The following is a 27,232-nucleotide window of genomic DNA, read 5'->3' as shown; positions in this document are numbered from 1 at the left end:
GAGCCGCCGCGGCCTGTGGCAGGAACCCGGCTCGCCGGCCTCGGGGCGGAGCGCGGCCCGCGCGCAGGAGCCGGACCGCGGGCGCCGCCCATAGTGCTCCCGGGCCCGGCCGAGCGAGGCGGCGCGGCTTCCGCGCCATGGGACGGCTGCTGGCTCTGAGCTTGCTGGGTATAGCGCTGGCGCTCCTGGGCGAGAGGCTCCTGGCGCTCAGGTAGGTGGGGGCCTCTCGGGTCCCCAGGCTCGGGGTGGCCGGGGATGCGGGAGAGCAGGGACCCTAGAGCCGGCAGCCGCGGAGGAACTCTGCATCATTTTGCTCCTCGGCTGGCGGAGCTCCTCCACCCCAACCCCCAGCCGCCAGCAAAACCCGGCACAGTTTGGGCCGAATCGCGAGACTTCATAGCGAGTTTGTAAGCCTTTGCTGCGCACCCAGTTCTCTCTTACCTAAATTGACAACCGAGTGCTTTGCGGTTTACCCAGGGGCGAACTTTAACTTGAAAACAAAACTATTACTCATGCACTGAAACTTTAATTATAAAGATTTATTTCAGGTCATTGGTGCTGCTTCTCTTTGTTGCCCAAACCAGCCTCCGTCTTTAATAAAGTTGTTCTCCATCTCTCCCCTGCAGAGTTTGAGAAACTCTTCCTCTGCTCTCTAATCTTGGCACGGTTGATCAAAGATACTTGAGATATTCAGCTACTGTTCTTACATCACTTCCTTATTTATCTCTTCGTCTGGGAACACTGAAGCCAGAATGCCAAACAGGACACGCCTAGTCCATCTCATGTTTTAGTTAGAAGGAAAAAACGTGGGTGATCAGACGTCATAGTCTCTAAATTATCAACTCAAATTATGTAAGCCTCACGCCAAAGAATTCCAGAAATGCTGAGCACCTTCTCTGTACGCTGTGCACTCTTAGCCTCCTGTAATAGAGTAAGGCACCATCCTTACCTTTAAAAAGTTTACCCTATTAAAGGGAAGGAGAGAAATAAAACAACTAGATAAATTAGGATGTTCAGGACAGGTACAAACCAACCCCTGTTGGCTTAAGGAGGAGAAGTTACAACTCCTGAAGGTGGAGTTCGGGAGGAAGAGACATCTGACACTAGCCTTGAGGGATGGGTGAAACACAAGTGGGGATGAAGGAGGCAGTCCCAGATGGAGAGTGCAGCGTGAAGAAAGGGAATGGCGGGGGGAAGTTTAGATTTGAGCGGAGCATAAAGTTAAGGGATGAGAACAGTAGGAGTAGGGTTTTGAGATGGTTAAACCTACGTTGAAAAATTGGGGCCTGCATAGGTAGGCAAAGGGGAACTATCAATGTTTGTTGTATGTGTTTTATTTTTTTAAACAGGAACCTGTTTAAACCATCTAAAGCATAACCAGTTGGGCTGTGAAGAGATGACCTGGGAGGGTGGATTGGAGTAGAGCAGTGGTTCTCAGTCCTGGCTGAGCCTTAGGATCTCCTGGAGGCCTGCTGTCTGGGCTGCATCCCCAGCAGTTCCAATTCTGTTGCTCTGGGTGGGGCCCAGGCATGAGTATTTTTTATTTTAAAAAATTCTCCTGATAATGCTAACATGCAGTTAGAGTTGACAAGTACCAGAATAGAGAGCAAATAGACCTGGGGAAACTAGTTAAAGTCTTGCAGTAGTTTGGCCCAAACTCTGGAACCCCAGGGATGAGGGGTAAGGCCAAGGTGATACTAGAGTTTCCAGCTCTGCTGTCTTAGCTGCAGCTTCATCTGCTCATAAAGGGATGCCAGGAGGAGGAACAGTGTTCATGTAACAGGAAGCATCAGAGTTGGAGGAGGAACATTCACTGGTAAGAAATGGACATGTTGAGCTTAATTTTCGTGTTATATAAGTGACCATCCTGCTCTGCAGAACGTTATTGAGTTGGGTGATTTTGTATGATCTGTCCAGCTCTTGGTTTCAAAGGCAGGACCACTAAAGTTCTCAAGCTCATTAAATTATCCCTAAAGTTCAAACCACCAGTGTTTCCATAAGTTGAAGTTTTCTCAATTAGCAGTCAATTTTTTCTTCTTACTAATCTTAAGGTTTTAAATTTAAGTCCCTTTAAATGATAAATGTAGATGCAAACCTAAGAAAAAGTAAATAAAGCTTATTTACATAGAACGCACCTGATAGATCATTTAAATTTGAATGCATCTTTTCTTTATAAAGACTTGACTATAATAAACTTTATTGAGCAGTGACTTCATAGGGTTGTAACCTCATTGGACAGTTGAAGCCTTATACTGGCTGATGTGAGACTGTTGGGGTGAATGATGGGTAGCTAGATCTAGCAAATAAAAATGTAGGATACCCAGATAAATTTGTATGTCAGATAAACAACAAATCATTTTTTAGTATATGCATATCCCATGCAATATTTGGGACGTAATTAGACTAAAATAGTATTCATTATTTATCTGAAATCCAAATTTAACTGGGCATCTTGCATTTTATCTGGCAACCCTATGAGTGCAGAATATCAAGTGCCTGCTATTTACAAAGTTTGGTGGAGTGCTTAAATGCATAATATTTCTCCTTTCAGACCCTTAGAGTATTTTGAAAAGCAGCATGTTCCCACCTCCACATAAAGAAAGGCTCTTCAAAAACAGGGTTTTGGTTTGTTTTTTTCTCTCATCTGCTGCCTTCTATTTCATTATTCTATTTTTAGAGATGGCACTTTGGCACTCAGGTTATTTCTCTCCCCCCAGGGTGCCCACTTAAATTTCAACTTGGATTTCAGATAAGCAGTGAATGATTTTTTAGTATAAGTATGTCCTGCATGGATAAATGGCATCAAGGTTGTCTCTTTTCTTCTGAACTATAACTGGCTAAGGTTCCCAGGGGAGGATGGCATGTCATACCCAACTTTCCCACTCCTCCCTCGTGGAGCAATAAAGGAAAAAGTAGAAATACACACATATCCCCAGGCCAGTGCTCCCTGTTGCAAAGCACACACCCTTGAATGAATCATGAGACTTGAATACATCAGAGACCTGTGCCTGAGCAGGAACTCCAAATACAAGCATCTGAACTTTTTGCTTGTTGCTTGACACCTTTTCTGACAGCTCCACCAAGTAGCTATCCAGTCAGCTTTTGAACACTTCTGAAGGGGCAGACTTTTTTTCAACCACCATCCTCCTTATTTACTGTGTGACTACTGTGTGCTGGTCTTTGTGTTGAAAGTATCAGCAGTTCATTATATTAAACTAAAACATACATTTACTGACATTTGGAAAGAAAGCCCTTTTACCTTCCTGCCTTCTTCCAGTCTTCATATACGTCTTCCTTCCTATATTATACATAATATTAACTGAGGCTTGGAGAGGCTGACTAGTTAGTTCAGAAGTTAGTGCCAAACCTGTGCTCTAAGCCAGGTCTTCTGATTCCAAATGCAGTTTGTCCCAGCTCCACCACGGCCTCCTCTCTTCTCTGCCATTGGGGCAAACTTTCCCCAGCTTTACAAGTCTAAGCACAAATTCTTAATTAAGTAAGAGCATTACAGGGGACCAAGGGGTGAATTCCAAGGGGTTTTACAAGTCTGTTTGTGAAAGATAAAGCCCCTGTTTGTCTGAATTTAAGTCTGTACGTAAAAGATAAAGCCCCATCAGTGGTTTGTAAATTCAAAGGCAGTGAGATATGGAACAAACCTGGTAGTAACACTGTGTTCCCAGTTTGCTCAAAGCACATTGGCACACCAAACTGGTGCATCCTTACTGTTACCACGCGATGAGGCAAGATAATCAGTAACCGCCCGTGACCCATTCCACTTTGGATGGGTAATGCCTTTTCCTGAGTGAAGGAAATAGAGATTCATTTCATGGTAATGACTGTTGGTTAAGGGTTCATGCTTTGTAGCCAGGTCGCCTGAATTCTCCACTATTTACATGAGACCTTGGCTTTTATTTCACCTTTCTGTGCCTCAGTGTCCTAATCTGTAGGATGGGGATAATAGTACTATATGCTCCATATAGGGGCTGTAAAAAATAAATGAGTTCATTCTTGTAAAGTGCTAGAACAATGTCAGACATGTAGTAAGTGCTCAATAAAGTTACCTATGATGACAATGACATTGGAGCAGGGGTTCTTAGATTTTTTTGTGCCATAGATCCCTCTGGTAGTCTGGTGAAGCCTTGACTCCTTCTCAGCATCATGTTTCTAAATGCATAAAATAAAATACATAGAATTACAAACCAAACTGAAATACTATCTAAGTTAATACTAATTTAAATATTAAATTCTATTGCCAAACTATTTAAAAGATCTAATGTAGGATATAATAACATGGCCTTCTTTATTAAAGCCTTAAGTAGTTCTAGAAGTAGTTGAATACCTAACAGTAGATACTGTGAAGCAGAGATGAATATAAATGGTATTTTGAGATCTCTACAACAACTAAAATGTGATGAAACAATGTCTGTAATTTCTGTTAGTGACAGAGTCACAGGTACTGCTAGTAGAAAGCTCAGTGGTTTGTTGCCTACACTCATCATCAAAAGAAATACTCAGTTTCAGTCAGAGGTTTAACGAAAGATGTGTTTTTTCCCCCCATTAGAATTCAGAAACCCCTGAATTTTACCCATGGACTCTGTGAGGGTCACTGGACCCCAGATTAAGAATCATGATGTACATGTTTCTGATGAGGGTCATTGGAGGAATGATTTCTGGCTCAGATGAAGGAAGGCAGTATGCATTCTTTCCTGTATTATACCTATCATATACTCGTAACTAAAAAGAAAATAACCAAATTCTAGTGAAAAGGAAAAGGAAAGTGAGAAAAACAAAAGGAACCTAGAACAAAGAAAGCAAATAGCTTTCATCTAGAGTGTCCATTTTAATAGACTAGTAGTGGTGGCCTGGAACATTGTGTCTAAGCTGGCTCTGAGTTAAAGAGAAAGAGTGCTGTAATTGATTAGCAATGTCTGCTTGACAACAGAGTGGCAACTGCCACACCATCTCTGATCTAGTACGTTCATAAGCATGCTGTGGACATAAAGTGTTAGGGAGCAAATAGGCTGCTGCAAAAATATGACTTATTTGTGTTTGTACCACTTATTTATTTATCTGTTTTTGGCATTAATATGTGTAGGCTTATTGATCTGCTAGTCCAAAGAGTTTGTCTAGCTTTCTCTTGTATATTCTCCAAACTTCTTAAATCTGTTATCATTTAGGAGTGCTTTCAGCTGCAAGTAGCATACATCAAATTAATGGTAGCTTATACATATTGAAGCTTGCTTTTCTCACATGATACAAACTCTGTGAGTCATTCATCCTAGAGCTTGTCCATTGAGTCAGTGATCACATCAAGGAACTAGGTTCTGCTATTTTTCTTCTTTGATCCTCCACTGTTGGCTCTGTGTCCTCATACTTGTGTTAAGGATGCTGAATGATTGCTGTAGTCCCAAGTACCACATATATGGTCAAATCATGAAGAAGGGAGGAGTGTTGCCAGTTAGCTCTCTTCTTGTGTCTGCCCTTTCTACCAGTAATAAATTTATCTTTCCCAAAAGCCTGGGTCATATGATTACCTCTAAGTACAAAGGAGGCTGGAAGCAAATATTTGGCTTGCCCGCTTCTGCAGTGGAAAAGAGCAAGGAAGAAAGGGGTGTGAATGGCTTTAGGTTTGTTAGCTGATAGGGTCTGCCACTCTGGAGTACAGAAGTCCACTAATGAGTAGGGAACTGATAGTTCTGCCAGGCAAAAAGCCTAGCAGTTTTCTACTGAAAGTCTTTGAAAGTCTTGATGGGCCACAAAGGATGGAAGCAAAATCCTCTCTCTTTAATCATAAAGGAAACACAAGAAAAAATGACTTGATTAACTAGTAACAGTCCTTGTGTTACTCTTCAGTTTTAATAGCGGGCAGTCTGCATATCTAGAGATGATATTGTACAACTAAACTAGCTGATGAAGATCGCCCTGTTAACAAAGTGTAATCATCAGTCATTGATGCAAACCTAAGTTGACTGAAAAATACCCCACACCAAAGTGTCCAAACACATATGAATTTTATTTTATCCATAGAATTTTTTGAGAAAGGTAGATGGTAATCAACATTACCCCTATCTTTGTTTAGTCAAATGGGCATAAAAGTAAGTTGTATAAAATTGACACCCAAACCAACACATGATACAGAAACTTGATGAAACTTCAGCTGTGACCTACTGACTTAAATTTACATCTGTTTCTGGAATCACACAATGTCAATAAACCTTGGAGGTCGTTTAGTCTCATCCTTATTTTTATACATAAAGAAGACTAAGGCCTGCAGAGATGAATTGACCTGCCGAAGGTCATGCAGTCTTGCTGCTATGACAGAAACGTGGTCTCTTCACCCCTTTCTGAGAAAAATACAACAGCAGATTAGAGCCTCTGGGTGGAACTTCCTGGCTGGGTGCTGAACTTCAAGGAAGTCATTTTCCTCATCTCTAAAATAGGGATAATGGTACCTACTTCTTCGGGTTGTTTTAAGAATTAAATGAATTCATTCAGGGAAATCACATAGAACAGTGGTAGGCTCAATACATGTTGGCCCTTATTTTTTTTTTTAATTAATTAATTTATTTATTTATTTATTTTGGGGTGTGTTGGGTCTTCGTTTCTATGCGAGGGCTTTCTCCAGTTGTGGCGAGCGGGGGCCACTCTTCATCATGGTGCGCGGGCCTCTCACTATCGTGGCCTCTCTTGTTGCGGAGCACAGGCTCCAGACGCGCAGGCTCAGTAGTTGTGGCTCACGGGCCTAGTTGCTCCGTGGCATGTGGGATCTTCCCAGACCAGGGCTCGAACCCATGTCCCCTGCATTAGCAGGCAGATTCTCAACCACTGCGCCACCAGGGAAGCCCCATGTTGGCCTTTCTTATTATTGATTTCCTTTTACCACCCATGATTATCAGCAGCATCCTCCTCCTCACTAGTATTACTGCTACTACTTATGTTAGGCTAAATGTACTTGTTTTCCCCTTTAAATCACTGCTGGGACTCGTAGACTTGAGATTTTTTTGTATTTTTTTTTTTTACTGCTTTATTTAAATTCTTTATATGTTATTTTCTTTATTTTTTCTATTACATTAATATATTTTATTCATTTATTTTTATTTTATTGCTTTATTGCTATGTTGTTTCAAGAAGTTTAACAGTATTTGAGTTATATGATCCTGAATACATACTGATTAACAGTTTAATTGGAAACTTTCATATATATATGGATATATATATATATGAATTGACAAAATATATAGGTTGCCACCACCTGTTGGTAATTCTGGGTTGTCCAGGCCTCGGCTTCTTCCATCTCGCCAAGAAACCAGCAGCCTTCCCCATATTCGGTGTCTAGAAGTCCAAAGGTGGCAAGGATATGAATAGGAGAGAGACAACTGGCAAATTGTCATGTTGTCTCTTAAACGTGTGGTACGTGTGAACCACTTTGAAACATGTAATAAACTACTCTGCAGGCACGCTTGTCATTCTTTTTGGATGTGGAGAACAGAAAGAGAAGGTGAGACAGTGAGAGGAGGGAAAGCCTTCAAACAATAGAGCCCAGATGTGTTTGCCCACCCTGCTTGGTGGACCTGTACTCCAGGGTGGGAAGGAGGAGGGAAGATGCTTTATTAGAATTCAACATTTTCTCATTATTTCTTCACTTCTGTTTTTATGAAATTACAACAGCAAGTAGTTTGGCTAGAGTAGTTGGTGCTCTCCAACCTTCTCACTCCAATAAACTGTCATGGGGATGGGACTTTCTCCACTTGTTTCTTAATAACTATTTATGAGGTGTCTTCTGTGAGCCAGGCTCTGAACAATGCCATTTTCTCTTGGCCTGCTTTCAGTCACTGTGTCATTTTGCAGAGGGCCTGGGCATTTTATAGCCCCTCTGGGTCCTCAGAAGGAAGACAGGGCTTCTGGTTCTACATCTGAAGCTCTTCCCACAACACAAGAGCTGTGAGAAATGGGACCTGGTGCCGTGTTTACATTTGCATAGGAACTTGCAGTCCAAGTTGCATTTGTTGAATTATTGGCTTCCTTTTACGACCCATGTTCACATATAGAACTTTGTGATATGCATTTTTATTTTAACTTCATTTCTGGTGCTATTTTATGTTCCTACCCTTGTTTTCTATCTTCTCTTTTATCTGCTTTAGATTTATGCTGTGTTTTATGTATTGCTGTAAGCCTCTTTAAACCCTTTCTGCTACAAAGCAGGGAATACGTAAACAGATAGTTTTTTTTTTAACAGGAATCGACTTAAAGCCTCCCGAGAAGTAGAATCCGTAGACCTTCCAAACTGCCACCTGATTAAAGGAATCGGTAAGTCTGAGAAAATGCTTGTTACACAGCTTACATTCCTTGGCCCACAACACTAGAAAACTCATTAACAGTATTTTGGCACATAATTACTGTTTATCAGAGGAAAAGTCACATTAGATCAGCAAAAACCTTTTCAGTCAATCTCTTTTGATCTAATGCACCCTGTATTTCTTCTTCTCTCTTACTCTCACTGTGATTTATTAATTATTTGTACAATCCTATGTTTGTTTTAGACTTCTTGCTTGTTTAGTGACTTTGCTGAACTCATTTTGTCAAGTCTGTAGTTTTGTCAAGTCTGGATTATGTGTGGCCACTGAATTCTGTGTACCATTAGCCCAGGAGTCAGCTGGTGAAGGTAAGTCAGAAGGAAGAGAAGTTATAAAGCAGAAAATAAAAATCTCCCAACAAAATCTCCACCCCCCACAAATATTACTGAGCCATGAAAAAGAATGAAATAATGCCATTTACAGCAACATGGATGGACCTAGAGATTATCATACTAAGTGAAGTAAGCCAGACAGAGAAAGACAAATATAATATGATATCACTTATATGTGGAATCTAAAAAAGTTATACAAGTGAACTTATGTACAAAACAAATAGACCCACAGATATAGAAAACAAACTTATGGTTACCAAAGGGGAAAGGTGGGGAGGGATAAATTAGGAGTTGGGGATTAACATATACACACTACTATATATAAAATAGATAGGGACTTCCCTGGTGGCGCAGTGGTTAAGAATACACCTGCCAATGCAGGGGACACAGGTTACAGCCCTGGTCCAGGAAGATCCCACATGCCACGGAACAACTAAGCCCATGCGTCACAACAATTGAGCCTGCGCTCTAGAGCCTGCGAGCCACAACTACTGAAGCCTGCACATCTAGAGCCCATGCTCCGCAATAAGAGAAGCCACGACAATGAGAAGCCTGCACACTGCAATGAAGAGTAGCCCCTGCTCGCCACAACTAGAGAAAGCCCGTGCGCAGCAATGAAGACCCAATACAGCCAAAAATAAATAAATTAATTAAATTAAATTTTTAAAAAATAAACAACAAGGTCCTACTGTATAGCACAGGGAACTATAGTCAATATTTTGTAATAACGTATAATGGAAAAGAATCTGGAAAAGAACATATATATAACTGAATCACTATGCTGTACACCTGAAACTAACACAACATTGTAAATCAACTATACTTCAATAAAATATAAATAAATAAATAAATAAAAATCTCCACCTCCCACAAAAATGACCTCAGAGATAGAGTTTCTGTTTTATCCTTTCTGGTATTTCCAGTGCAAATGCAAACAAATATATGCATATACATTTATACCTATTGTTTTCACAAATGGCATCTTAGTATAAGATTATATTCTGTAACTTGCTTTATTCTGAACACAGTGTGAACAGATTTCCACATCAGCACATGTAGATCTACCTCATTCTTTTTAATATTTGCATGTACCATGATTATTTACCCAGTTCCTTAATGCACATTTGAGTGGTTATAGTTTTTTGCAACTACAAGCAAGTCAGTGAACTTCATTGTACATATAGCTCTTGCATTTGTTTATCTGAAGGATAAATGTTTAATAGCGGGATTATTGTTCATTTAGCACATATGTTTAAAGTTTTGATAGTCTTTGCTAAATTGCTCTCGAGTTGGCAACACTAATAAACACAGTACCCCATGTTTATAACCACATTCACTCCAGACAGGATTCATAATGCTCTTTTATCAAAAACAAAGTAGTGAGCCTTTTCTGGATCACACAAAGAAGGCTTCCATTTCATGGAAACTATTTGTTTTCAGAGACGCCTTTTCTACTTCAGAGCTTCTTTCTGCTCCCTGCTCCTCCTGTACACATCTGTTTCCTCTGTGCTCTTGTCCCCTTTTCCCATTGCTACTTTTGTACTTTTTCCCGGTCCTATCTCCCTTCACAGGACTCCTTGACTTCTTTCTCCTGGGGTTTCCCCTCTTTGTTTATTGCCCAAACACTTAGCAGGAGGATACAAACTCAGTGTCGAATACCAGATTGTCCAGATTGAAAAGGTCTGTGCTGGATAATGCAGACTGTCCTAGAATTAAGGTTGTCTGGAGTCCCAAAAAACCCAGCAACTGCATCCTGCCTTCTGGCCGCAATCACGAAGAGCCCCCTTGGAACTGGTCACTAAGCAAAAGCCAGATGGCGTCTGGGAGGGACGTTGTACAGGTTGGGAGGTTGAGTCAGTGATCTCGGAGGTTACTTTTGCTACGGAGTTAATAAATGTCAAATTATTAAACAGCCCTTGGCCCTGTGAAGCCCACCTTCTGCAAATTCAAGTCTCAGAGTAGACAACAGGGCACAGCCAGACACATTACTGGACAAACTGCCAAGTGTATTGCTGCTACAACTCACTGGAATGGAGGGCTCCTCAGAGAAAAACAAGTCCAACAACATTTGTATTCTAAACAGGCATCTGTCTGTGTTTGTGACCTTTATGTTGTGATGTGTGTGAGCTGCTGTCTGGAATTGGGAAGAATGAGGAAATATGTCACCTATGGCCCCTCTTGTGAAGTGTTTAATGCCTCTGAGGCACTTCAAAAGGCAACAGAGCGAAGACGATGAGTGATTAGAAGCACATTTGGGATACATTTTTAGATCTAATTAGAACTGTGCTTTTTCTCCCCCTCCTTCTTTGCTTTTGCTCTGTGGTTAGCATACACTATATGAACATTTGTTGAATGCTATGTCAGTGATGCATAATGGTTAATAATAGCTTGTGGTTATACGTTTTTAACAACAGTTGCTTATTCAGTGGTCTTTGACTACAAAGGAATAACAGGGCATACTTTCCCACAGGCAAAAGCAATGTCTCTTGGTAGGCAGCAGGAGTAGAGGGGTTCTCTTTTTTAGTTTCCACTTTGGAAACAGTAGCAGCCGTGCATTTGAGGCCAACTAATCCCTCCAAGAGGTAAGACTACATCCCCTGTCCCCCCAGTCCCCATCAAGACAAACACACACACACACACACACACACACACACACACACATAAAATAAGGCTACATTCACCATGACTAGAAATGAACTCTTTGCAATTCTTACGTGCTTTATACATATCATCTCATGTCTTTCTGTTTTAATAAGTAATAATCACTACCACATATCATACAGGATGTGTGCCTTCAGGGGGTCAGAAAGTAAGCTCACTATTTATTCTATTTTTTTGTATTCCTTTCCAGTGTATCTAACAGACAGAAGCTAACATTTGGTATAATATCGACATCTAAATAATAAAAATTATAATTAAAGAGCTATTTAACTCTATTTGAGGCTTAAAAGTTTAAAACATTTTAAAATGTCTTGAAAATGCTGGCATTCAGAGTCCTGGACTAAAACAAAATTTTGAATGGATTATTTCTCTTGAGTTAATAGATGATTTTCTACACTTGGCAGTCAAGATCTTTATAATAACTGCTGCTTGAGAGATTTTTTTTTTAAAAAAGCATTAAAGTTTGTAGCCCTTGTCGTCAAGTACTTTACAATCTACCTATGAAAAGGAAAACAGAAAAACCCACTATGTGAGATATAGACATATTTTTTCTTTTTATAGCAGATAAGGACCTAAGGCTCAGAGAGGTTAAGTAACTTTTGCAATTTTTTTTCCCAATATAGTATTTTGTCCCAGAGTGATTAATACACACATCTGATTAATGAACCAAAAAAGTGGAAAATAATAGGCTACATTACATTTTGGATACTCTGTTGGGTATGGCAACGGCTGATTTGCTGTTATAAAGTTACAGTAAGTAACTTAGAGAAGAGAGAAATTGATTCTCTTTTATGTGACAGTCCAAAGATAAGCAAATGACCTAGGGTGATTAGATGACTCCACTCCATGTGGTCATTCTGGGACAAAGGCTGATGAAGCAACACAGCTATCTTCAACATATTACTTCCATCTTGGCACAAGACTAGAACTCCAGTTGTTGCCATCTCCCAGCAGGAAGGGGTAGAAAGAAAATTTACATGGATCTTTTTACTTTATTTTACCCAGTAGTTGCAAGTAGTTTACCTTGTACTCTCATGTCCCATTAACCTGAACTCAGATAAATGGCCACCTCTATCAGCAAGAAGGGGTAGAAAATGTCTGTAGCTATGTTGCCGTGTACCTGTAGCTGTACCTGTATCTGTAGCTATGTTGCCGTGTACCTGTAGCTGAAAAGAAAGAAGGGGAGTATGGATACTGGGGAGCAGTTGGCCATCTCTGACACAGACAGATAATTGCCAAAGGAATAAGAAGGGATCAAAATCAGATATGCTAAGTTAGAAGACTTTCCAGAGAAAGAGTGTTTGAAAGAAAAGTACAGGATATGAATTGATGAAGATCCTGGTGAAAGGCATGGAAGCAAACATTTTGGGAGAAAAGCCAACATATGTAATTGAGCACAGTTGGATTTACAAAGTAAAGTGTCTTCAGAGAGGAACCAGGGGATGGTTCTGACAGAGAAATTTCATTAAATGCTAGGTTGTATTTTTTCTATGCACTTTAAGTCAGAACAAAAGACTTGAATCCCAGCTTCCCAGTTTGTGACCTTGAACAATTTACTTAACCTTTCAACGGCTCCATATTCTCTACTCTAAAATAGGAGATAATAATATTGCTTCTTAGAGTTACAAAAATTATATGAATTAACATATGTAAAGTACTTATAAGGAGCCTGGTACTTGGTAAACACTTAATATGTGTTAGTAGTTATTACTGTTACTACTCACACTACTACTATTTCTATTATTGAATTAGAGGAGAAAAAATTAGGTGTTATGAGATGATAAAAGCCTACTGTCATAACGGCTATAGAAATAAAGATCGGGGAGTAGATCTGGAAAATATTCTAAAGAAAGCTACAGATATGACTTTTTTTCCTTGGAATTAGGCAACGGGATTAAACAGAAAGAAGCAGCAATGTGGTTGACGTGAATATATCTTTTAAAAAACATTGTTCTTTTCTTGTTTATTAAAAGAATATGATTATTTGTAGAAATTTTTAAAACAAAGAAAAGTATAAAGAAGAAAATGAAAATCACTCATAATCCCACCACCCAAAAAAACATTTAGTTTTTTTCTACATATCTTTTCTTTGTCTATGTGTGTAAGCATGCGCACGTTGAAATTAAATTGTCTTAAATAATTTTTCAGGAACAACAAATTTTAATTAACTGAGCTCCTACTCAATGGATCTAGAAAGCAGAACTTGGACTAGAATTCTGTGTGCAGGTGTGTGTGTGTGTTTGTGTGTTTGTGTATGTATACATGGTGAAGTGTTCCTTGGTCCTTGCTCTTTATCAGTTGAGAAACACCATGGGACTAGAATCTAGAGGTTTTTAACTTTTGGGAGGTATCACAGACCCTTTTTTTGAATCTTCTGAAAGCCAAGAACCTTTTTCACAGAAAATGTCTTATCTGTACATACACAAGACATTTTGCATTGCATAGAATTTCAGAGGGTTCATAAACTCTTTGAAACCCATATGTGGTTACTTAGGGGTCCACAGACCGCAGGTTAAGAACTCAAGCATACAGTGCTTAAACTTATATCTCTCTTCTTTCTGAGAAGCAGGCATATGGGTCATCTTTATGAAGTGAAGTTTTTGGCTTTTTTTTTTTTTTTTTTGCTTTTCTCCACTATGGTGGAGCCAGCAACACTGGAGGCAGCCAGCCAAATGCAAACTCAGGAATCAAAATCCATATAGCTGGATAGATGCTGTTTGTTTTTGACAACCTAGAAATAATCGTGGAGGAATCCTTTGGAGAGGGCTTAAAGTGGAAGGTTGGATATTGTGGACTCAAAGAATGTGTCATGATTTGGCTTAATCTAAGCCATTTTTATTCCTCTTTTCTTGTGTTTGGGTCTATTATCTGTCTGTGGAATTTACACAGTGAGACCACTGGCAAGGTCTTATGTCTAATTATTTTCTGTGCTGTGTGAAGTGTACTGCAGACAATCGATAAACAATCAATAGTCATTGTAGCCTGTTTCAGAGACACTGTTAGAAGTTTCACCTGGCTTAGGTGCATGGTATTTTTCATTAATCTTCTTTTGCTAGTTTTTTTTCTGTAATTTAAAGCCTAAATTTAAAGATTAAACAGAAAGCTTTCTTTGCTTATGAGAACAAGCAGGCATTGTTTTTTAAAGAGGGACTATATAATCCCAGGTGTTTTATCTCTGTTAATGAGAGAAATGTCTGTGTTTGCTTCCGATTGAGTGAGCCGAGAAAGGGACAAGAATATTTGCATGGTTAAATGAAGATGAGCCCTTCATTCTGAAAGTAATATTCCCCTGATGTCAATTACTTTTGTACAGACATCTGGATGTTTATCATAAGAGTGTACAGATGTCAACTTTTTCGGTATTATAGCTGGAAATGTGGTGATTACTTGACTTTGATTTGAGTAGACATAAAATCTCTAACATTTAAAGTCAGAAGTTCACTGCAGGAAAGGATTTAGACTGACGTTTATTAAAGAGAGTGGTTCCTTGGAAGAAAAAATCGGAACCATTCCGAAAGATACAGATACTGATAAAGTAAACAAAGCTCTACCTAACAAGTCACAGAATTCGAACATGACATTTATCTATTTCTTGAACTTAACAGAAGCCGGCTCTGAAGATATTGACATACTTCCCAATGGTCTGGCTTTCTTTAGTGTGGTGAGTATCTTCCTTCCCCAGTCTCAGTGGAGGAGGTACAAGGGAGTTTGATGAGGCCTTCAGAGCAGTAACTTGTTTTTAAAGTTCCTCACTTTCAAAAAAAAAAAAAGACAGGTCAAACAGGATCTTGGAGATTTTCTGAAAAAAAAGACAGGTCAAACAGGCTCTTGGAAATTTTCCTCCAGCTTCTCTGAGTGTAGGGATGAAAAAGTCTTTGCCAATTGATTTATTACTCTTTATGTTCCCACTGCCTTGCACTAAAATATTCCAATGCAATCTGTGTTCTAAAAGTTTGTTATTACAAAGGATATTTGGGGCATTATTGTGGATGTTTGATACTACATTATGCTATTTTAAATACAGCGTCTACCTTTCCATTAGATATTCAATTTGAAACTAGTATTCTTGCTGTTATTATTTATTTTCAAACAATATACCAACTTTCCTAGACAAAGGCCAGTGCTTTTGCTTTCTTTCTTTTTCCCCAAATAGCCTAACGTAAGTGGAATGTCATTGACTGAGCTTATTTATACCCTTCACTTTTGCCTTAATTTTTATAAGCTGAAAAATAACAACCTTTTCAGGCATACATTACAAAGACTTTAAAATTGATTGGCCTGAGTGATGCTAGGCTACACCAGTATGCATTCTAATTAGAAAATTGTATATGTGGGCCAAGGAGGAAGTCCTGACCACCTCTCTCTCCTCCGTGGCGTGGGCCAAGGTGAGGGACCTTGGCATCTTCATGGATTCAGTTTTTCTTGAGAAAGAAGTATCCAACTTTGAAGGCAGCCTGTAGTTATTCTGTTCCCTCTCAGCAGCCATTATTTTCAGGCACTGAGACTCAGGAAAGATGTGAAAAACTTGGAGATGCTTCAGAAGAGAGTCACAACACTAATAAAATAGTTGTCAGACTTATGAGAAAGGTGAGAGAACTCAGCTGAGATGAGAATGAGGGTTAGAACACTCTTCAGGTTCCTGATGGTTTTTATATGAAAGGCTGTGAGTGGCTGGTTGTTTACCACAGAGGGAGAAAAGAAATACTGTAGACTTTGGCAGAAACATTGATATTTATATGGGTTGGCCAAAAAGTTTGTTCGGGTTTTTCATAGCATCTTATGGAAAGCCCGAACGAACTTTTTGGCCAGCCCAATATTAAATTTTAAAACTATGGCTTTAAAAGTTTTAGTTAATTACCTACACACAATGAGTAAAATGATATTTCTAGGAGGACTCTGGGTTTGTGTAGAAGCACATGCTTGCACGTATATCTTATTTTCTTAGGAAAAAACACTGAGACTCCTAGTCAACATTATTCATAACTAAAATGCAAATATCCAGAGTAGAGTAGAAGGCAGTTGCTTTTTTTTTTTTTTTGCAAAGAAGCTGTTTTCAGAGATTTGCATAATCCAGAAGTCACCTATTTCAAGATTTTCTCCCAACAGGAATAAATCTGAATTAGGAGGGGTGAGGTCTCCAAGCACAATAAATCTACAGCCATTTTAGCTGAGAGGCTTAACATAGTCACAATGATCTTGTAGCCAAATCAACAGAATTTCTTCTGCTTGTTTTTCTCTTATCCTTCCTTGGTCATATGACTTTTCTTTTCTTTTCTTTTTTTCAAATTTAGAAACAATCTCATTTTACTGATGTTTTTTAATTTACCCAGCATTGTCTCTAATATTTCCCAGAATGCACTCCTTTCTAAATGAATAACTCCTGCATCATGGCATTTGTTTATTCTTCCAAGCATTGTAGCCAATTAGCCCATCCTATTCCACAGTTACAGGCTTGAGGGGCATCTCAAAACTAACATCACACTTAATGAGGAATTAGATGACATAGAATAGAAAAAAGATTTAAATGACAGTGTGAATGTACTTAACACTACTGAACTGTACACTTAAAAATAGTGAAAATGGTAAATTCTCTGTTATGTATATTTTACCACAGGTGGAAATAAAATAAAATTTGAAAGAGAGAAAAAACAGGTTAAAATGATAGGGAGTATTAAAAGATAGGGAGTATTAAAATAACTATGGAGAGTTATTACATCCCTGGTAGAGCTTCCTGAGCATTGAAACCCTATCATTTATGGGACATTAATAAAGAATAGAGATTATTAACCACTGAATTGGCACTGCCATGTAGCAATAGCATAATTGCAGTTTATTCTACTTGTTGGGCCTTGAAGTTGTGGAATTTTGATAGATTTTTTTTAATTGGAGAAAATTTCTATTAAATACAATTTGTGCATAAAGTGAGTTTTTTTGGCACTCTTTCAAATTTGCATAAAGTATGACTTGAAAGATTTAAAAGAGAAAAGACCTCGATTATTTTAGTGAGTGCTGAAAAAGCATTACATAAAATTCAACTCTCAGTCCTGATTAAAAGCTCCAAAAAAACTAGAAGTAGAAGGAAACCTTCCAGAAACCTACAGCAAATACCATTCTTAGTGGTGCAACATTAACTGCCTTCTCATTAATGTTTAGAAAAGGAAGAAAATGCCCTAAAATACTGTAACCATCAGTAATCTACTAGAGTTCTTAATAACCCAAGAAAACAAAAAAAAGAAATATGAGGTAGAAAAAGAGACAAAACTGACATTATTTTCAGATAGTGTGATTACCTGTTTTTTAAACAGTCCAAGAGATTCAGCTAACAGACTCTTAGACCTAGTAGGAGAGTTGAGTGATATGGTTGTATTCAAAATGAACATATAAAACTCAATGGCTTTCCTATGCACTAGGAAAAAACAAATAGAAAATGTAATACTACTACTACTACCAGTAATAATAAGGTTCCATTTGACCAGCAACTTAATTTCTGAAATTTAAACAGAAAAATAAATGAGCAGAAATATTTAAGACTATTTTGGAAAGGTAAAGCAATGTGGTGTGGGTTGTGAGGACTTGCCATATATATATATACATATTGTATCTTATAAATAAAGCTATAGTAGTTAAAAAGTGGCATATTAGCACAGGATTTAGGCATGAGTCCAAACAGACCAAAGGTAAACAGGGATCTAGTACATGATAAAAGCAACATTTGGAATCAGTAGGAAAAGGACAGACTGACTACGTGCCAAGCACTGATCCAGGCCTTGGGGTCTAGCAGTGAACAAATGAGACAAAGTCCCACCTCATGTTACAATGGGGAGAGAATGAACGTGCGTCAGATAGTGGCTTATCCCCGCCCTGAAATCTGTGTTATCTCCCAGTCCCCCAACCTTCTGGTTACCCTCTGAAGAGACTAAACCCTTAGTCTTCTGCCTCAACTCAGAAATATCAGTTATTGTTCAGCATTCAGCCTCCCAGCTTCCAATTATTATTATTTTTATATTGTTTCCTCTCTGCTCTCTTTGTGTTTGCAGGTTTATGCCACCACCTTTAGCCAAAGTCTCAATCATTTATTTATAGTTGCCACTTTAGTCCATAAAAATACGTAAGCCTTTATATTTAACTTTTTCCTCTGTTTTAAAAAGGGTCTAAAATGTCCAGGCCTCCACAGTTTTGCACCAGATAAGCCTGGAGGAATACTAATGATGGATCTAAAAGAAGAAAACCCAAGGGCACTGGAATTAAGAATCAGCCGTGGATTTAATTTGGCTTCATTTAATCCACATGGTATCAGCACTTTCATAGACAGTGGTAAGAGCTGATGAGCTACCAACATTAAAAAAACTTACAATGGTTTGCAAATGACTGTGGAAAATAGATTTGGATCATATCTGTAGTAAGAGAACAATTAACTCGTGAATTACTTCTGTATTCTTCATACAAATAAGTCCATCATTTGCCTCTTCAGCTGGCAGTAAGTTATACTACATTTAGAAATTTCTAACGGTTAACACCTGAAGGAATGTTTAGATTTCATAACCTTTTCAAATATCTATTATCATTACATTGAAAAAGAGCTATATTTGTGAATTAAACTATTAACAGATTATTCATGAATTCTGTATATGGAGTGGGAAACACTCTTTCTTAAAGGTCAGGGGACCAATGATCAGAAATAACACCAGACAGACAGTGATGGGAAAGACGGGGAAGAAGAATGATCTGTTAGGTCGGCTAACAGTTTATACATTCAACCTTTCCTTGCTCGTGGTATTTAAATGTCAGTGTCTGCCCAGAGGTCCTATGGTTATGTCTTGTAAATTAACTCTGTTCTTTCAATTCTTTAGATAACACAGTTTATCTCTTTGTTGTAAACCACCCAGAATTCAAGAATACAGTAGAAATTTTTAAATTTGAAGAGGAAGAAAATTCTCTTTTGCATCTAAAAACAATCAAACATGAGCTTCTTCCAAGGTAATTAGTCCTTTTGTTCATTCTCTGATTTATCTGTAGCATTTTCAGATATTCCCTATGATGGTCCTTTCACCTTTTGTAAGAGCTGAAATACACATATATATACACATAAACAAATACATGTACTTATATGTGTATGTGTGTATATATAGTTTCCTTGCAGAGCAGGGAAAGTCGATATCAGTGTTCTTTCTATGTGGGCTCCCTCGAGAAATAAGGAAATGCTGGACTACCGGGGATTTGCTCTTCAGGGACATCTTGAGAGCAGAAGACAAACCTCACCATTTTTCCTTCTGTCACCTCCCATTTCAGATGACTCATCATCCAAATAGTAATAATACCTGTCCTGCCAAGGAAGAGTAGTCTGCTTTATATGGAGTTTGTATGCTTAGTATGGGACTAACAAGAAGTGTTTTCACAAGGTAGCTGTGGGCTAATGGCCCTGCAGAATTGGAAGTGGGTCACTGCTATTTCAAGAACATAGAGCTGGTTGATAATGTGACTAAAAAAGAATTATGTGCCCCTCCCCGGCTCAGCTGCATCTTTTAAGTTTGAGCTTGATGAATATTTTAAATTTCTATTACTTCCCTATCTCGGACTTAAGTGTGTAACTGCCAACCATTCTTCCAAAAATTCACTTCATAATAAACAGGAGCATAAGTACCATCCAGGCAGCCTTTGCATTAGGGCGTTGTTTCAGAGAGGGGGTCCCACCTTTCCTGTAGCTCTGATTTTCCTTTAACAAAGGAGAAAGCCGCTCTTTCAGAAATTTTTGCATAGGGTAATTGGAATTTAAATTTAATAACACCCTTACCTAACTGGTTTTAAAAATGTAATTGTTTTTAGCATATAAATCTCTCACCTGAAGCATTTCACTATGGCAATGTCATCATTCATCTCTCCGCAAGTGTTTATTGAGCGCCTGTTCATTCTCGGCAGGTCGGCTTTGTGAGTCAGGTAGAAATTGAACAGTCAACCTTAGTTTGACTAATAACTAAGCAAAGGATCTCAGGAAAATCCAGCAACTGAGAAAATGGAAGCTAGGTAAATGTTATTGACAGCCCAACCAGCTCACCAGCCAATGAGGCTCCATTGAGCTCTCTACCCTGGACAGCTGTGTCTTTTCGTATTGTTGTTAAACCCTACGTTTCTTGCTGTCAAAAAACACACTCTGTAGGCACCAAGTTCTTTTTTCTTTTATAATAACCTGCCATAATTGCTAAATGACCTGTCTTCAAATTACCCGGTACCATAAAAAATTGTTCTCCAGCAAATGATATTATAGTAGATTGCATATGACTACAGCCATGTGATTTTAGCTGAGCTTTTCCTGGGAACCCTCTCACCAAAAATTTAAAGCACATATTACGTAAACCTTCTGGATACTTAATCTTTAATATTGAGACCAACTGGCTTTTTATTTTCTCTCACATGTTATTTTTCTCTTCCAGTGTGAATGATATCATAGCTGTTGGACCAGCACATTTCTATGCTACCAATGACCACTATTTCTCTGATCCTTTCTTAAAGTATTTGGAAACATATTTGAACTTACACTGGACAAATGTCGTTTACTACAGTCCAAATGAAGTTAAAGTGGTAGCAGAAGGATTTGATTCAGCAAATGGGATCAATATTTCACCTGATAAAAAGTATGGTCTCTTATAGAAGTATTTTCATTTCTTCTCAGTCATGGTGCTGGGCCAAATTCTTTACTTTGCTTTTTTTTTTAATGTAGAAATAGCTTACTTGATATTTTTGGTCTATGATAAATATATATAATATTTACAAATATTACTATAATACTATAATATAGAATACATATATTATATGTAATATATTATTAAATAGATGTTTTATATAAAATATATACATATATGTACCATATATTTACATGTAATATATAAATATATATTTATATACAGTATATAAATTTGGTATATATCATTGTAGAATTTAATTTTATAAATGTAAATTTTTATAAAATGGATTCATATTTATATATACATATTAAAGTATTAGGTAGGTGTTTTCCTTTTAAATAATCATTGTTTTATTGGGTGCATATTATTCCATTTTCAGGATGATTGTAAACTAATTTAACCAATTCTCTATAAATGGATATGTAGGGGTTTTTTTTTCTTTATAAAAACCATTTTTTATTTCTCATTTACCACTGAAACTTATCCAAATATTTTTAAGGAAAAACCCCCCAAGGGAGAATTACATACAGCATAATGGTTAAATCTTCAGATTTTGGAGTCATACAGACATAGGTTCAGATGCCCACTGGGTACTGGCTAAATGTGGGGCTATGAGCGCCTCCTCTTTGCACATTTGTGCAAGTGTTTCTGTAGAACAAACCCCTCAAAACAGAACTACTCACTTAAAGGGTGCTCCTTTTAAATGTTAACTTTAATAGATAGTGCCAAATTGCCCCCCCCAAATTATCTCACTATTTTTGTATGTCCAACTGTAACCTATAGGAAAGATATTAAAGTCTTTATTAACTTTCCCTTTTACTACCTTAGCACACTGAACAATTTAAACTACTACAAATATAACATGAAGTAAATCTGGCATTCTGTGACAACTAAATGTCTTTATTTTCATGACAAGTTCTTCTTTCTTGTTGATTACAGAAAATGAATGTAGAATCATTTAATTTAAATTGTCTATAACTGACCCAATCCAACCTCTCCCACCAAATCTGTTTTTCTCCTCCACTCTCATCTTTCAGTTATGAGAGTCAAACTTTCCAGTCACCCAAGCTAAAAATAATAACAATAGGGCATCCAGCTTTAACTCCATCTCTCTCACCATTCCTATTCAGCCATTGAGCAAGTCACACTGGTTCTATCTGTGCTTCTGTCCCTGACCCTCACCCCCTCTTCCTTCCCATTGACACCTGCTTGGTTCAGGTTCTCACCCTCTCTGGCTGGAGTATTACACTTTCTTCCCACTTGTTTTCAGTCCACTTCCATTTTTCGCACTGTTGCCAACTTTGTCTTTTATATTCCACTGCCCTTTCAAGATCTCCAAAAGAGGGACCTCAGTCTGCTTCATCTTTGAATCCTCATACTGAGCACAGCCAGTCACAAAGCACATGCTTAGTAATTGTTGAACAGAACTGACCATTTGTTATCATGCCACTCTGTTATTCCAGAAATTCAGTGGACCCCAGTTGCTTATCAAATCAAGGCAGGCTAATGGGTTGGACTTTCTTTAATAAGCTAGTTCCAACCTCCCTCTTCTACTGTTTCCACAGTTACAATGCTTTAGACGAGAACTCATTATTTTGCAAAACTGCCTCTCTCATTCTTGCCCCTGTGCCTTTGTTCACATGTTTTCTTTTGCCTAAAAGATGCTTTGTCCTCATATCCTCAAATCCAGTCTCTCTTTCCATGTCCACTGCAGATGCCCCTTCCTTTGTAAGCCCTTCTGTTTTTTTTGGAGTTAGAGATTTCTTCAGTCTCTAGACCTGAAATATGTCTTATGGTACCAATCATGCTGTATTATTTGTTTAATGTGTGTAAGCCATCTGATCACCCCAACACACTACAAACTTTTCAGGAGAAAAGGCTGTGTCTTCTTCATGTTTATATCTGTCACAATACTGAGTTCATGGCTTTACACACTATAATTGCTCAATAGAACAGTTGCCATGGAACAGGCAATTCAATGAGAAAAATTACCGTGAAGTAGTCCATTAATTCACCCTCCTTAGATATAGACAGATTGTTCTGAATAGATACTTATTTCTAACTCTTACATTTCTCGATAGGTTAACAAATATTTATTAAATATTAATAAGTATTAATATTCTGATAAAATGTGTTCTGTTTTATACCATATGTTTCTACATGTAAATGATCCCTTGAAATATCAAATTATATTGTAGAATGTAAAAGCTTTTTGCTTGAAACCAAATATTTGTTTTACTGTCCTTTCAGTGGCAAAATATCACAGACTTTATATTTTAAATGATGTCCTATATTATTTTTCCTTACAAACTTTTTGAAAAATAATTTAACAATTCCATGATTGTTGTAGTAACACTGAATTGATTTTGAAAGCTTACTTTTTAAATAAAAATTGACCTTTATCAAGCATTCCTTGAGGGCCCATCATTGATTAACTTCTTGGCAGGTTATTAAGACTTATTCGTCATACTGTGTTAATGAAGCTTTATATTAGCCTGGGGCTCTAACCAGTATGTCCTTCCTGCAAAGGTACATCTATGTTGCTGATATCTTGGCTCATGAAATTCATGTTTTGGAAAAACACCCTAATATGAATTTAACTCAATTGAAGGTAAAAATTTCTTTCTATATCTAAAGTAGACATTAATCTTGAAATTACATAGTTATACTATAACAATTCCTCACTTAGAACAGAATAGCCAGTGTTGCTATTCTGGGTTTTTCACTGCTTCCTCTCTGTAACTGGCCAAGTCTCTTGTTTCCCACAATCACAAGAACTGACTGATTACATGCAGCGGTGTGTTGGGAGGGATATTTGCATCAGATTTAGAGCCCATTCCATGAAGTACTGATGGCACCTGATGAATTCCAATAAGAATTTTCACAATTGAAAAGACTAATAGATGAATTCTGAAATGAAGATTTATGCAAGTTGTCAGTTCTTTCAATAATAAATGAAGGTAGAAATTGGGTTCCACACCATTATTATTTTCTTCCTGCTTGACAACACATATTTTAGATTGATTAAGAATTTCCTATTTTGCTTTGAATGAATTCCTTGAGCTAACTGATCACTTTGCATCTTTTAAGGGGAAAGGAGTTCATTTTTTAGAGAGATTGATTATTGCCCCAACTTTCTTAATTTTAGGAAAAATGAAAAGTGACTCTAAACCAGTGTATTAAATTTATTTTAAGCAATATTGGTGTTAAAGGGTGGAAGCAGGAGATGGGTGAAATTTCCCCATATGCATAGGGGCAAGAAAGTTTAGCCCTAAATTATTTAATCAAGTTTCTCATGGCATTTAGATATTGACATTTTTTCATTTGGAAGGTACTCAAGTTGGATACACTGGTGGATAATTTATCTATTGATCCTTCCTCGGGGGACATCTTGGTAGGCTGTCATCCTAATGGCCAGAAGCTCTTCATTTATGACCCGAACAATCCTCCCTCATCAGAGGTTTTTATATTTTTTAGTTTTTCAACCTTAATTATTCAAGTCCTTTTAAACTAATAATACAATAAACTTATGTGGTGCTTGATTTTGTAATTGCTTTAAGCCAATAATTGGCAGAATTTCACATTGTTCAAATACTTTTAGAAAGGTAATCTTTTGATGTATTAAATTACGGTGGAAACTAGTCAAAAGACCTTTTTATAAAGACATGTGCCCTCCTTGTGCGGTATACTGGCAATTTTTTAAATACCTGGCTTATTGTCAGCTCTCCACATGTCACTACTTTTGTTCGTGCTGAAGTAGTGAGAAAGTAGGCACATTAGTGTGGAAGTATTTCTATTAATGCTCAATTACTATAATAACACTCAATCCTGTGTTGGCATGCAATAACTAGATGGCTTAAGAAAGTACTTTCTTTGAAGGTTTAACAAAGTAATTTAAACATTAAAAAAATTGGTAACTGCTATTTTCAACAGCATGTCCTCTTAATCATTGTGTCTTTGTGGAAGATTATTGGTGACTGAGTGACATGGGTGGATGGTGGTTCTATATTAATCCTTTGTATCTCCTGAATAGGTTCTCCGCATCCAGAATATTCTATCTGAGAAGCCTACAGTGACTACAGTTTATGCCAACAACGGGTCTGTTCTCCAGGGAAGTTCTGTGGCCTCGGTATATGATAGGAAGCTGCTTATAGGCACTTTATACCACAGAGCCCTGTATTGTCAGCTCTAAATGGTCCTTTTGCTATGCAGGCATGCTAGCTTCTCTTAACAATTTTCTATGAATTGCTAATTCTGGGGGACTTTAACCAGCAACGTTGACCCAGAAATGTATGACATGTATAGTAAATTTATTTCAGTAATGAAAGCCCCCCTTCAGTTCACATAGCACTTTTAACGTAAAAGGAAAGTGAACAGTTTTTAAAATTGCCAAGTAAAGGTGAGAGAAGAAAGCTGCTTTCGGTAAAGTGAATACACTTTGCAGAAAATAAGCCTGCTTTCCAACTGCCAGAGCATGAATTCCACTGAAACAGGGTAGATTATATTTCCTTAAAATGTAAGTGACCTCAGCTCCACCAGTGTGACCACTGTGACTCAGAACTACTGACAGGTAACACGTTTTGATGTTTTGTACTTACATCTTTGTTTACTATTAAAGAGTTGGAGTTATATTAAAGACTAACTAAAATCCAAGTTTTGTCTGTGCTTAATTCTCAAGGCATATCCTCAGCGGGGGAATGAGAAAGTGGCCACTTCTTTGTGGGGTTTCCTTGGGATGCGCAGGCATGGCAATACTAATTTTTCTCAGCTGAAAAAATAAACTATTTGAATAAAATGAAACAAAGAATTAACTAAATATGGCAACTGGAATTCTCAATTAATATGGATTATTCCATCAGCTCTATTTCTTAATGGGAGCCCAACTTGCATATAAAGAGGAGATAACAGGTTGGAGCTGGAAGGTCAATCATGCCACCTCCTTATTGAACACAGCCGTGAACTTCATTAGGTGAGATGAAGTCAGCTATCCGGGCCCACATGGTTAATCCCAGCAATGTCAGGATCAGGGTCTGCCTCATAGAGAAGCGTTCTTTCCACTTACTGTACCTCCTGTAAATTCATCTTAAACCCTGAAGAGAGACTTTCACGTGTCTCTTTCCATTGTAACTTATCAAAGCACTTCACTTCTCATACTCTCCCCCATCTTTAGCATCATTATCATCAAAATATTTGTCAATTACTTATAAAGTGAAAGACAATGCATTAAAAATGGTACATTCATTATCTCATTTAATCCTAATTACAGCCCTGAGGGAGTACGTATTGCTATTATATCACTTAACATTTCACAGATGTTCCAGGTCGCACCTGGGAAGGGGTGGCTCTCAATCTATTTCTGATGTCAGAGGCTGTACCATTATCCACTGCATGATGCTTCTGCCGTGGAACTAATGACGATCTCGTTATTTACTCTTCTTCCTAATATATAATTTCTTCTGTTTTTATAGTTATCAACTTGAGTTCTGCTTTTAGATGGATCATTTAAAGACTTAAATGTAAATTGCATAAGTATTCTTAATCTTGGCCTCTGTCCATTTGGCCTATATTCTTATTTACATTTTTGAATAGTCTGTTACTAATGTATATTGGATGTATTTCATGCTAAAATAATCATCATTTTCTCTGTTTGCATTATTCATGGAGAAAACATTAAGTCACAGGTGAATAAAGCAATATTAAATATTATTCATTAGGGATCCAAAACCAAGAAGCATATGTTTTAGATTTTAGACTATGAGCAATGCCTATCTAAAAAGCTACATTCACAAAAAGTACCAGAATACAGTAGGCATAAGATAGACTTTTTTCCCTTGTATTTATTAGAAATTTTATTTGGACAAAAGTAAATAAAAGTTAATAGGCACATGTATTATTTATCTTAGAATTAAAAAAAAGTTTTTAAAAAATAAACTCTGGTTTTTGGCCTCCATGGGCCATGAGGGATTCATAAGTATATTGTGCACCTATTTATGGTGATCTTACTGGGATCATACACTGAGTTTAACAATTTGTTTGGTTATTAAGAGGTCAAATCATTCAAAAGGCCTGAAACTGCAATTGGGATAGGCCACCACTAGGTGGATTTAGGTCTCAGGTGGGGGTGTGTGTGTGTATGTTTTAATTCTTTTAAATCTGAGATCCCGTTCAGTGACAGTACCTTTTTTTTCTTTTTTTTTCCTTTTTT

At 37.7% G+C, this 27,232-nt stretch overlaps 1 protein-coding gene across 2 annotated transcripts; it reads left to right on the top strand.

The window, feature by feature from the left end:
* The first annotated feature begins 25 nt into the window (after positions 1–25).
* PON2 (paraoxonase 2) lies at positions 26–25,680 on the top strand. Of its 2 annotated transcripts, none has more exons than XM_036863136.1 (9): positions 26–211; positions 8,237–8,307; positions 14,953–15,008; positions 18,496–18,661; positions 19,234–19,324; positions 20,776–20,976; positions 23,557–23,638; positions 24,359–24,487; positions 25,061–25,680. In XM_036863136.1, the coding sequence occupies exons 1-9, from the start codon at positions 138–140 to the stop codon at positions 25,217–25,219; spliced, it is 1,029 nt and encodes a 342-aa protein (XP_036719031.1). In that variant the 5' UTR covers positions 26–137; the 3' UTR covers positions 25,220–25,680. The 2 variants fall into 2 exon arrangements, with proteins under 2 accessions (XP_036719031.1, XP_036719030.1); XM_036863135.1 differs by having other exon boundaries at positions 35–211; positions 19,198–19,324.
* The last annotated feature ends 1,552 nt before the right edge of the window (positions 25,681–27,232 follow it).

Source organism: Balaenoptera musculus, chromosome 9, assembly GCF_009873245.2.
Source record: "Balaenoptera musculus isolate JJ_BM4_2016_0621 chromosome 9, mBalMus1.pri.v3, whole genome shotgun sequence".
Lineage (NCBI taxonomy): Eukaryota > Metazoa > Chordata > Mammalia > Artiodactyla > Balaenopteridae > Balaenoptera > Balaenoptera musculus.
This window is presented reverse-complemented; position numbering and strand designations above follow the sequence as displayed.

Coding starts and splice junctions, on each gene's coding strand:
- PON2 (XM_036863135.1), top strand. CDS start 138: ATGGGACGGCTGCTGGCTCTGAGCTTGCTGGGTATAGCGCTGGCGCTC. Junction 212..8,236: donor GAGAGGCTCCTGGCGCTCAG/GTAGGTGGGGGC, acceptor TTTTTTTAACAG/GAATCGACTTAAAGCCTCCC. Junction 8,308..14,952: donor CCACCTGATTAAAGGAATCG/GTAAGTCTGAGA, acceptor TGAACTTAACAG/AAGCCGGCTCTGAAGATATT.